General features: G+C 54.4%; 3 protein-coding genes across 3 annotated transcripts, besides 1 other annotated feature; 2 read left to right on the top strand and 1 right to left on the bottom strand.

Annotated features, from left to right (window-relative positions):
• Positions 1 to 2,201: 2,201 nt before the first annotated feature.
• CYME_CMH198C (box H/ACA snoRNP component Nop10p) lies at positions 2,202 to 2,396 on the top strand (the record flags this gene model as incomplete). The annotated part of the gene is made up of 1 exon (XM_005536084.1): positions 2,202 to 2,396. One exon carries the CDS (start codon positions 2,202 to 2,204, stop codon positions 2,394 to 2,396), a length of 195 nt encoding a protein of 64 aa, XP_005536141.1.
• A 377-nt stretch (positions 2,397 to 2,773) lies between these two features.
• Positions 2,774 to 4,564, bottom strand: CYME_CMH197C (mitochondrial F-type ATPase F1 subunit beta, precursor; the record flags this gene model as incomplete). Its single annotated transcript, XM_005536083.1, has 1 exon — positions 2,774 to 4,564. The coding sequence occupies one exon, from the start codon at positions 4,562 to 4,564 to the stop codon at positions 2,774 to 2,776; it is 1,791 nt and encodes a 596-aa protein (XP_005536140.1).
• A 78-nt stretch (positions 4,565 to 4,642) lies between these two features.
• Positions 4,643 to 7,357: a sequence feature (repetitive element).
• A 982-nt stretch (positions 7,358 to 8,339) lies between these two features.
• Positions 8,340 to 12,338, top strand: CYME_CMH195C (chromatin remodeling complex SWI/SNF component, Snf2; the record flags this gene model as incomplete). The annotated part of the gene is made up of 1 exon (XM_005536082.1): positions 8,340 to 12,338. The coding sequence occupies one exon, from the start codon at positions 8,340 to 8,342 to the stop codon at positions 12,336 to 12,338; it is 3,999 nt and encodes a 1,332-aa protein (XP_005536139.1).
• Between the last annotated feature and the right edge of the window lie 205 nt (positions 12,339 to 12,543).

Below are 12,543 nucleotides of genomic sequence, written 5' to 3'. Positions count from 1 at the left end.
GAGCGCGTGAATCGAAGCAGTCGCATAAATCGTCCATGAAGGCTAGTATTTATGACAGTGATAAGAGAATCAAACTTTATTGCCTTCGTCCAAGTTAGTGGATTCGTACCATTTGAATCGGATACGAGTGCATCAGAGTGTATGTGTCTCTGCATGTCTGCTTAAATACCTACCTAAACGCCTGGCTGGTTGCCTACCTGCTTGTCTCCGGGATGCACCAGAGAAACGGATTCAGTTGCTCCGTCCCTATCCACAGTATGCTGCTTGCCCTAGGCAAGTATGCTTCCCTGTCGTCCTTCAACGCTAATTTTTCGAGGCCTCTGAAATCATCGTCAGCGAGCACATAGCCTGTCGAGAGGCCCATCTTCACCAGTCGATTGCATGCGTAGCGATGTGCCGTGCTAGGCAATGGGCGCTATTTGCGGAAGCAGGTTCGAGTCGCTCCGCTGAGAAACGGCAGTGACGGCTCCTGGCATTTGCACCCGCTTCTGTGACCCCACGAACTTCGAGCCTAGCCCAGACACTTGCCACAGCGCTGGATACATCAATATAAGCTTCCGACAGACACGCAACAGCTTCGACGTTCGTCGCGGGCATCGGCGCAAGGCAGCTGTCGTTCTCGTGGCAGTGGTTACGATGCCGGGAAGGCACCGATGCGCGAGGCCCCCAACTCGTACTCAGTGAATGTATGAAACTTTGCTGGAATGCCAGTCTAGGATTGCTAACAGGCATAGCGCGAGGAGATACGCGGGGCCAGGATCGCTGCCCAATAAGCTCGCATTGCTTTTCTGGAATGCCAGCGTCGGACTTGCCTTAGAGCGGATATTGGTGGCAGCTGCGAAGGTCAAGCAAGGATCCGAAGGCGATTCGCAGCGCATTTACGCGTATCGTGCTCATCAATAACTCGACCGACGGAGGTGACAAGCCCCCGGCTCTGTTCAGAATGCATCGGACTTGAACGCTCCCCGGTGCAAGTTCTAGGCTGATGACGCGCGCTCACCTCGCTGCACAAAATACCTGCCACCACACACGATCGATGAATGGAGCATACTCCCAGCCATTTTTCAGATGCTTTATCTCCTTACGATTCTAATCATAGATGTGTCTTCAAAATCCCCAACGATCATCGCTGCTCTTCACCGGATCGATCCATTTGCCGCAACGTCTGTAGCAGTCCATGCCGAGCGGCAACCAGCGAAGCGAGCGACCTTACACGCGTCCACTCGCGAGGCACCAGCCAAACTCAGGCATCTACAGTGCAGCGCCCTGGTACCGCGCGGTATGGTAGGCTCAGGAAGAACAATCAACACCATTTGCTTCAGATGGCAAAACGTTTACATTGACCACGGATCCCAGAATTCGGAATGTATCATGGCTCTCGGGAAAGCGTCCACGATGAAGCACCTACCATCAAGTTCCATTACCCATACTTCCTCCCGAGTATACTGGTCGTTTCGTACGTTCTATCGTGCGCCGACTGCCTGCCGTGAACACCCGCCTTGGCGCTTGTACCGCTGAATCAGGTGCTGCACGGAGACAGAACGGCTTTTCCGTACCACTGCGGGCGTCGGTTCGATGCTTGGTTCATGCGACACGGGGTCGGGGTACGTAATCATTCTGGGAGCCTGCAAGCTGTACATGCAGACGTACTGCCTGCTACAGCGCGAAGCGATATGCTAAGAGTCCACTGCGACCAGGGCGACGCCCATATGCGGCTTTACTGTGTCTAGTCCCAGAATGAAATGCGTTGCAGACGAGCTGTGCAGGTCTCGCCACAGCACCTGCCACTGGAGGAAGGATAAAGCACTAGCGCAGCACACTCGTCCGGCTCGCGGACCTTCCGCCTAGGCGGTAAACTTTCGACAATATGGAAAGGTCTTCCCTTCCTTTGACGTTTATGGTACGTTATTGAATGTACATGAATACGCACTTAGAGACGCCTCCGGGCCTTTCTTTGACCGGCCGCATGCTGCCGGCTTCAGCTTCTCCTTGAAGACTTCCAGCCTATCGATCTTGGATTACAGGCGCTGCGTCGCTGCACGTCTTGCGGTCCGCAAAAGCTTTTTGAGGTACCTAGAGCGAGGCTTTTGATCAACTCGTGGCAGGAGCGTGTCGCATGTCGACGCGGCCGCGCAGCGCACGCGCGCTACCCAAAACGAGGACGCGCTAGCCTCCATCGTTCGTGGCAGCTGGGCGATACCATGTACTTGATGAAGTGTTCAAAAGATCCAAAGCACGGGTACACACTGCAAAAGTTATGTCCCAAGTGCCAAGAGCCGACTGTATCGGCGCATCCGGCACGGTTCAGTCCAGATGACAAGTTCTCGAAGCAGCGGGTCACGCTGAAGAAGCGCTTTGGGCTGTTGCCGACTCAGCAGCCTCCCGAGGTGTTCTGAACTTCTTGAAACATCCTCGAGACAAAACGAGTTACTTTGACATAGATGCAGACGGTTAGATCATTGGGTACGATCAAGGACCACTGATGATCTCGGACTCCTTTTTCCGTCTCGGCCTCGAGGAGAACGAGTGACGCACTTGTAGACCAGTGCGGTACGAGCGTTGGGACACACTCGCAATCGAGCGCTGACCCCGCACAAACCCTCATTTCGGTGCTGTGCGGCGAGCGGTCGTGTCGGGCAGCGCCCCCAGTTGCGGCATCTGTGCGCTTGGACAGTAACCTGCGAACGCGTCTCTTCGACAGACGTGCTGTGGGGGCAAACTCGTGTGCCATGGACGCGTTGCGAACCCCGGCCCGTAGCGATACCTTTCAGTTTTACGCGGAAGCGGTTGCTGCAGCCTCAGCTGCCATTCGGTTTGCGTTACGTATGGCTTCATCGATACCACCAACCATGTAAAATGCTTTCTCTGGTAGGTCATCGTACTCTCCATCAAGAATGCCCTTGAAACCGCGGATCGTGTCCTGGAGCTCCACATAGCGACCTTCGTAGCCGGTGAAAACCTCTGCGACCGAGAACGGCTGGCTGAGGAAACGTTCGATTTTGCGCGCCCGCGCCACTACCAACTTGTCGGCTTCGCTCAGTTCATCCATGCCCAGAATAGCGATAATATCCTGCAAGCTCTTGTATGCTTGCAACGTCTGCTGCACGCGCTGCGCAACAGCGTACTGCTCCTCGCCGACAATACTCGGATCAAGCATTCTGCTGGTGGAGTCCAAGGGGTCCACCGCCGGATATATGCCGCGCTCTGCTATCGAACGCGACAGCACCGTCGTTGCATCCAAATGCGAAAAGGTCGTCGCTGGCGCGGGATCCGTCAAGTCATCTGCTGGCACATAGATAGCCTGTACGGATGTAACAGATCCTTTCTTTGTGGTTGTGATGCGTTCCTGGAGACCACCCAAGTCGGTAGCGAGCGTCGGTTGGTAACCCACCGCCGAAGGAATACGACCTAGCAGCGCCGACACCTCGGCACCCGCCTGCGTGAACCGAAAGATGTTATCGATAAAGAGGAGCACGTCGAGACCTTGCTCGTCCCGGAAGTACTCCGCGACCGCCAGGCCGGTTAACGCGACACGCGCGCGGGCACCCGGCGGCTCGTTCATCTGGCCGTAGACAAGCGAGGCTTTGCTGTCGCCACCCAACTTGATCACACCGGCGGTGATCATTTCATGGTACAGATCATTGCCTTCCCGAGTACGTTCTCCGACGCCGCAGAAAACCGAATAACCACCGTGTTTTTTCGCAATATTATTGATCAACTCCATGAGGTAGACAGTCTTGCCGACACCGGCACCACCGAATAAACCAATCTTGCCACCGAGCGCATACGGCGCTAACAGATCGATGACTTTGATACCGGTCACCAGTACAGATGCACTCGTTTTCTGGTCCACAAAAGCCGGCGCCGGCCGGTGAATGGGGTAGTAGTGCTCCGTCTCAATGGGACCGCGCTCGTCGATCGGTTCGCCAATCACGTTCATGATGCGGCCGAGGGTGGCGGGTCCCACGGGTACCATAATAGGCTGCCCAGTGGCGATCACGACCTGGCCTCGCACGAGTCCTTCGGTAGCGTCCATTGCAATGCAGCGCACCGTATTCTCGCCGATGTGTTGCGCAACCTCCAGCACGAGCCTGTGTTCTGTTCCTTCAACTTCAAGCGCATCCAAAATTTTCGGCAAAGTCCCATCAAACTGGACATCCACTACGGCACCGATCACTTGCAACACGCGACCGCGCGATACCGCTGTGGCAGGCGAGCCCGGGCGTTTGCTCGTGGCGCTGTGTTCAGCACTGGCTGAGCTCGCTTTCCCCGTTCCCGCTGAAGCGACCTCTGTTGCACTCGCCGACGAGGCCGTCGTAGACCCTGCCTTGGTCGCCAACGTCCGCGCGCCGTACCCAATCAGTAGGCTTGTCAGTGACGCCGGTACGGCAGCAAAGCGCCCGAAACAGTCCACGCCGTGCACCGCGCGTGGCACACTTGTCGAGATCTTGCAGCCTCCGATGGAGGCTACCTTGGAGCAAGACGTCCATGTGCTGGAAAAGGTTGTTTTCCCACTCCGAGCTAGAGCGCTGGCAGTCCTTCCGATGGAGCGAACACAGCGCATAGTTCACGATCTAGAACGTGGTTGCACAGCACCAAAGCAAGCCCTCTTCTGTGATTCCCTGAAAGCTTTACGCAGCCGTCACCGGCAACAGCAAACGTCTTTCAAAAGAAAAACGTTGTCGCCGGCGGTGTACAGTAGTGGCGAGAAGCCCGCCCTGGACGAAAAGTCTTCGACTGACGTGCAGACGCCTCCCCGTCTTATTGGACCGGCCACCTACTACTGCTTCCAATCTTGTCTCATATAATTCTACTTTGAGCGATTGTCCAACAAAGTTCACTCTTGTGGACTTTCGAGGTCTTTCCTCCAGCACCGCACATCCGCTTATACTGATTGCGGCGTTAAAATTACAGTTCACGAACTCCATACGTTTCTTGCCGTCATTCGTTGTACTTACCAATGCAAGCAATCCTCGCACTTTCGCTCTCCTTTCCATTTGCTCCTCCGTCACCGGTCCGTACTTTGCAAATTCCTCAGGGCTCCGTTGGCACTTTTCCATCTCCACTCTCTGAAGTGTACATCCCAGTTCATGGTGTGTATACGATGTTGGGAACTCGTCTACAGGTATTGTAACGAAACGCCTTGCGCACTCTTTGTACACCCTCGTCGTCGGAGCTGGCATAGTCCCTTTCTTGGGCGCCCAGCGCCCTTCCCCATACGCTACTACGACCCCTTGACTTTGATCCTCTTTGAGGGCGCTCAACTCATTGAAAAAATTCGCGAACGCCCGCCGCTTACCACAATACAAATTCATTCACAAACGAGCCCAGCGGGACTTTGTATATTCTTCCCACAGCGCATCCCAGTGAGCAATGCGAACTTCCATGAATTTCCGAAAAGCTTCAAAGTCCGTCCCGCGGCTCGTCACCTCGCTCAAAGCTTCCAGGTGATCTTTCATTCCTGCATTCCACGTCTCGATTTTCTTCCTCGCATTCATGATTCCCGATTCTCAATAGTATCTCGCTCTCGAGAACCTCAACAGACGCATGTCTCTCTAACAAAAGTTACCACCAGTACCATCTTCCGCACGCTTCGGTGCAGCGATGGTTATGACATTTGTGTTACCGGGGTCCGCGCCAACGACAAAGTCGTTATCTTGCACTTTCTGCGTCGCAGGATACGCCTCCTTCTTTTCTTCATGCTTCGTCGCGCCAACGACAACGCGCTTCTCATGCACCTGCTGCGTCGCAGGACCCGCCTCCTTCTCACCTTCCTGCTTCGTCGCGCCAACGACAAAGTCGTTATTCTCCACCACTTGCGTCGTGAGATCCGCCTCCTTCTCATCTTCATGCTTCGCAGCGCCAACGATAAAGCCGTTATCCTCTACCTCCTGAGTCGCCGGACCAGCCGCCTCCTTTTTTTCATGCTTCGTCATGTCAACGACAATATCGTAATCCTCCACCTCCTGCATCACATGATCCTCCTCTTTGTTTTCTTCATCCTTCGTCACGGGCGCAGCCGAGGGCGGAACTGGCCGATCTTTCTTCAACCGCCGATAGTGTATACACGAGGCTACTCCATCGGTTTCGATCAACCCAGTGAAAACCTTTTGTTTGCTCACTTTGAGACGTTTGAAATCGAAGATATTCTTCCAGTACGTCTCCCGGTTTTCACCGGAGAACTCCTCCATGCTAGCATCGAACTCTGGACAGATCTCCTTCATGATGCCATGAAGGACTGTGGAGTCAATAGTCACAAAATGTGACTTGTTATTGCACATTGGAACCACGTCGAAGCGCTTCCCCATTAGGACAGCCTTCCGTCTCTCCCACGCTTCATTTGTCTCTACACTCAGCTTCACCTCTGCCTTGCGTTCGAGCTCTTGGTCCAGAAATACGAAATACCACAGGACGATGCGTTCGTATCTTTCAGTATCTTTTTTCAACTCTGATATCTTGTCTGCTGGATTCGCCAGCCTCAGTACCGCACGGTGCTCTTGTATAGCCGCACGGATTACAGAAGCTTCATCCTTTCTTCTGCGTGATGTCTTCTTGTCGACGAATTCGATCTCATCTTCATCCTGTCGATCGTTCGTGATTCCATTGGTAATCGCCCATATTCGTTTGCGAAACAGTCCCGGGTACAGTGCAAAGACGGAGCGTACCATGAAGCGTTTGAGGTTCACGATCACGTGGCTCTACAGGTTCGTGAGGCACTTCATCGCTCCGTAGCAGTAAATAGGCGAGTCATCCCGATACCGAGTACAGTTTCAGCCGTATTCGGCGAAGTTTTCGTGGAGGGCATGCACGAGCTCATTTTTCGTCGACGTTTCCCCTGTGCCAAGTATCAGGTGACGAATTAGGGTCTTGTCGAAAAACTCTTCCGAAACCTCAACTGTTCTGATGTCCGTCACATCGCGATATCTCTCCCTCGGAATATGCATCAGTCCTAAAGAAGCGTTACGAACACTGCCGGGGTATGAATCGACACAATTTCTGATGACGTCTCGCAACTTTTGCATGCAGGGAGCCTTGATATGTTGAAAGAGACAGGCTTTCGTCACGATCTCGTCGTACTGTCGCCCGCGTGCAGCTTCTTCGTCTTCTCCTGATCCTCTTTGCTCCGCCATTTTTTATCTTTTTTTTCCTTGCCGCCGGCGCTACCTGTGCTCCAGAATCTTCCACATCCTTTTCCATATTTTTTTATTTTTTGAAATAGAACGCACCTTGAACGCTTCTGCTATAAACCGCGAAAATCACTTGAAGACACTAAGCTGAGGGTTGAAACACAATTTAACTGAAAAACTATACTTTGCTACGACTTCAACGCAAATACAACTTCTACGCTAGAATAACACGCGCATGTTTAGTATCACGTTTCCCTTCAACGGCCAGATGCGCTTCGTTTCTCACGCCTCCCAGATATGGAGGTGCGTGTATCGACCGCACTATATGGAACAAAGAACAGAGAGTAGCGTCTAGGTAGCAACGAAATAACAATTTCTCTCCCTCTCAACGATAAACTTTAAAAAAGGGAACAGGTTTCCGAATTGTCGATCGTGTCCCTTCCAGGCGGCGTGTCCTGCGAGCCGGACGAGTCTGCCAGACCAGTGCTTCCTGACCTTCCCAGTACCTAGTGCTGTGAATAGACCTGAGCAGCAACTCGTCCGACACGCAATTCATTCTGGAACCAGGGGCGGTTTGGCTGCGTCTGGGTATCGCCCTGGTCGCAGTGGACTCCTCTACCATCGCCTCGAGCTGCTGCGGGCAGTAAGGCTATCAGCACAACTTGCTCGTTCCTAGAATGATTATGAGCGCCGACTCCGTGTCAGATCAAGCGTTCCTCGTTCCGATGCCCTCAGTAATATAGCAAAAGCCGCTCTGTCTTCGTCATGCATCTGCTCCGGCTTCATATCTGCTATTACGGGTACAGCAAGACAGGCACTTGGCACACGATAGAACGTACGAAATGACCAGTGTATCCCAGAGGAAGCATGAGAGATGGAACTTGGAAGTAAAGTGTATCATAACGGACGCTTTCTTGATTACCATTATCCAAACCGCAAACTGGAATCTATGATCCATATAACCATGTTGTCATGAAAAGAAAGCAGTGCACTGGCGCAGACGCACCGGCAACACGTGTCCATCACAGTGCACGGCGATCGCGGCAACGACGGCACAGCGCATGTCAGTGTTCGGCACGAGTGCCTGCCGTCTTCGCAGAGCGCTATTCTGCTTTTGACTGTGCTTCCATTGAGCGGGGTGGTGGCGATCACATTGCGACTTGTGCGGCTATTGACTTGTAACCAGGTTGTGGACGAGGCTGACGGTGTCGCATGCAGGCGACACCAAGTAGCTCTGGCTCGCAGCGGGACGTACAACCTGTATGGCAGGCGAATGCAGCTGCGGAGCCGGCCACGAAACCCCTGGGGAACCAGGAACAAGGCACGAATCACGAGTGCGCTGAGGACGGGAAACCACAGGTCAGTACTAAGTTTCAGACTGACGAATCTACGACTGCTGCACCAGCGCAGAAGCTGGAGGAAGTGCAAGCCGGATTGTCGCTGGCGGCCGGCTCTCGAAAGTCGGAGGCCACAGTCGTGTGGCGAAGGCGGCCGCTCAACGCTGACCAGCTTCACGCGCTACTTTCACTTGCTGCTTTCGTTCGCGCCGTACCGAAACCCCCCACGAACGAACAGGTCGCGAAAACAATCCATGCTTCGGCAGACGAGGGGCCTGATCAGCGACAACTGCTCTTGCAGTATCACCGGCCTTATCAAACAGTACTGCGCTTACTGGCGGCTCAGGCATGCGTTAAGCGTCATGGAGCGTTTACCTTTCCGCAGCTGAAGGCGCTTCAGCTGCAGCTACAAGCGCAACGTTACCTGCGTCTCGCAGAGGCTGCAGCTCGAGCTGCCACCGCCGCTGGAAGGCATCCTCGTGCTGTGTTCCGTCGAACAGGCGCTGTACTACCAGCCGTACTCCGTCGGGCGATGGTAACCGGACTGATTTGTGGACGCTTCCCGGACGGCACCCGGATGCCTTCCACAGAAGAATGCTTACAGGTTATGACCGAAATCGAACAGCAATGTCAGAGCGAATTTCCGAAATGGGAAGAGCTTTACGCAGCTGAGGCCGCCCTTGCATCATCAGAGGCGCAGTATACGGAGCAGGTGTGTGCGCAATGCTCCGGAGAACGATGGCTACCCGTTGGCAAGGTGATGAATGCACAGGGAGTCGAGCTCTCGCGACCACCCCCGCTCGATCCGATTCTGGTATGCAGAGAGCGCGACCGAGAAGTTCATCATCGCCTCAATGAAGCACGACGAGCGCTGGATACCATTTTGCATGCCCTGGAAAGTGAATTCCGGGCAGCGTATACACAAGACGCAGCCCCAATTCCCGAACATCTGGTGCGCACCTATGTGCACGTGCGGATACGCCATGCCATGCTTCGCTTGCTCCGCCTCCAGCAGCGAATTCGGGAGCGTATTCTCGAAGCAGGTACCGAAGCACGCGGATCGAATGCCAGTAGCCATGGCCGTCTCTCGAAAAAACGGATACGCAGCGAGCTGGCCCGCTATGAACGCGAGGAACGACGGGCTCGCGAAGCAGACGAGCGCGAGCAACGCCGTCACACGCTCTCCATGTGGCGAGCGGTTGAAGAATACGCAACGTCATTCCGTGCGTTCTTTCGGGAAGAGAAAACGAGGAATCGTCTACGTTTGAATCGCGAGATTCACCGCTTTTTTGAGGAACGCGAAAGGTCTGATCAACGACGCGAACGCGAAGAGGAACGGCGACGGATTCAGGCGCTTCGCGAGAACAACGAAGAGGCGTATCGTGCACTGGTGCAGAATACAAAGAATGAACGATTGAAATTGATTCTGGAACAAACCGACGACTATTTGCGGCAGCTCGGAGCCATTGTAAGCGAGAATCGTTCTGTTTTGACGGATCGTGCAGCGGATGCTGCTGACCCTGCGTCGTCGTTGTCGTTGTCGTCGTCGAGCATGGCCGGCCAGCGAGCCGCTGATAGCTACTACGAACTTGCGCATCGCGTTCGAGAACGTGTGCTGAATCAGTCTTCGCTCCTAACTGGTGGCGAGCTGAAACACTACCAGTTGGTTGGGGTCGAATGGTTGCTCTCGCTGTACAACAATCGTTTGAATGGCGTTCTTGCGGACGAAATGGGCCTCGGCAAAACTGTTCAAACCATTGCGCTTCTGTGTCATCTCATCGAGTTCAAGCAGGATGAGGGCCCCTTTTTGATCGTTGTCCCGCTCTCGACGGTGAGCAACTGGGAGAGCGAGCTGGCGCATTGGGCACCTTCACTCAAGGTGTCGGTTTTCAAGGGCGATCGAACCGCTCGACGACGTCTAGCGAATGAGCTTTTCGTGCGCGACGCATCGGGGCGCTTTCCGTTCCATATCCTGCTCACAACGTACGAGTATGCACTGCGCGCTCGAGCCGCCCTCTCCAAAATCATCTGGTCTTATATCATTGTCGACGAGGGTCATCGCATCAAAAACGCTGCGAGCAAACTTGCCCAAGTGCTGGGTCAAAAGTATCGTTCACGAAATAGGTTGCTCTTAACCGGAACGCCGCTGCACAATTCACTTTCCGAACTGTGGTCCCTGCTGAATTTCCTGCTGCCGCAGATTTTCTCCTCCTGTGACACATTCGAGGCTTGGTTCAATGCGCCGTTCGCAACGATGCCCGGTGAACATCTGGAGCTCACCGAGGAGGAGTCGCTTCTTATTATCAACCGGCTGCACAAGGTGCTGCGTCCGTTCTTGTTACGACGACTTAAGAACGAAATTCTTCGCGGAGGCGAAAAGTTGCCGGAGAAGCGCGAAGTGCTCTTTCTCTGCGACATGAGTGCTTGGCAACGGCTCGTCTATCGCCAGTTAATCCGTCATGAACGCGTGGTGTTCACCGACAAGAGCGGCCGTCATCGCCACGATCGTCTCAGCAATAGCAAGATGCAGTTGCGAAAGATCGTGAACCACCCGTACCTCTTCCACCCCGAGTACGAAAAAGGCGGCGTGAACGAACTCGTGCGGGCCTCCGGCAAGTTCCAAATCCTCGATTCCTGTATCCAGAAACTCCTTCGCACTGGCCACAGGGTCCTGATCTTCAATCAGATGACGCGGATTATGGATTTGCAAGAGCGCCTCCTTAGAGCACGCAATATTCCATTCCTGCGTCTGCAGGGACTGACCACTGCCGACGAGCGACGTGAGCTGGTCCAGGAATTCAACCGACCAGGTACAAAATACAACGTGTTCCTGTTGACCACCCGGGCTGGTGGTTTGGGCGTCAATCTCCAAACAGCCGACACGGTTATTCTCTTCGATTCGGACTGGAATCCCCAGATGGATATACAGGCCCAGGATCGGGCCCATCGTATCGGTCAGAAGAAAGCAGTACGCGTGCTGCGTATCGTCACAGCGCGCAGTGTCGAGCAGCACGTCCTCGACAAGGCCGAACTGAAACTGGACTTGGAGCAGAAAATCATTCGGGCGGGCATGTTTCATCAAGAGGCAAAAGACAGCGATCGTGAAGCGTTTTTACGGCATTTAATACGCGAGTCTGCCATGAACGAAGTCGAAGAAGAAGATGATGAGGATGATGGTGATGATGGTGATGCTGCTGCGAATCCTGGTCGACGCCGGGGAGCGCGTATTCACACGCTCGAAGAGATCAATCGTCTGCTGGCCCGTAGCGATGAAGAGTACGAAATATTCTGTCAGATAGATCGGGAGTACTTGGCGCGACTCTGGGGCGTCGATTCTCACGATCCCATCTTACAAGACCTGTCGCAATACTATCCGCCGCTGCTTGAGGAGCACGAAATTCCAGACTTTGTGCGCAACCCCGAGAAGCACGGTTATCGACGGGGTCAGGACGATATGCTTGCTGCATGGGCCCTTGAACTCGAAGCGGACTTGGCACAGCGTCTTGAGCAGCGAGACGACGCGGGTTCCAGTGCGCCTGGCGGTCGTCGTCGACATCGAGCCTCTGCCAAACGACAGAGAGTTCATGAGGCGATGCAACGCGCTTCCCGCAAGGCGCCACAGAGTAGCGAGATGAAGCCACCGGCATCTTCTGCTTCATCGTCTTCGACGTCAGCAGCATCGGCATCTTCAGTTGAAGAGGATTCTGAAGCGCAGCGGCGGGTCGCAGCCGACTTGGACGAAGATACCGAAATCGATGACGAGTCCGATGATGAGGAAAACGCGCCCCAGAGTGCCATCACATCGGATGAATCAGCGCTCGAAGACGACGACAACGACGACGACGACGATGAGGACGCCTGGAGTGCCTCGTGAGTGCAGGCACGTTACGCATCGACCGCGAATCCATGCAGGGCGTGCATGCTTTCCACAAGCAGCAGAAGCGCAGGTGCGCGCCGCATCAACGGCGGCCATGCTCTGGACGCCCACACGGACAAGGCAAAGCCGTTCCGTCTCCGCGTTGCGTCCGCATGAATACTCCAGGCGTGAACGCGGGTGCTCCTTCCAGGCGCAGCGCCCG

Source organism: Cyanidioschyzon merolae, chromosome 8, assembly GCF_000091205.1.
Source record: "Cyanidioschyzon merolae strain 10D DNA, chromosome 8, complete genome".
Lineage (NCBI taxonomy): Eukaryota > Rhodophyta > Bangiophyceae > Cyanidiales > Cyanidiaceae > Cyanidioschyzon > Cyanidioschyzon merolae.
The sequence above is the reverse complement of the archived record's forward strand: the minus strand, read 5'-3'. Positions and strand labels throughout refer to the sequence as shown.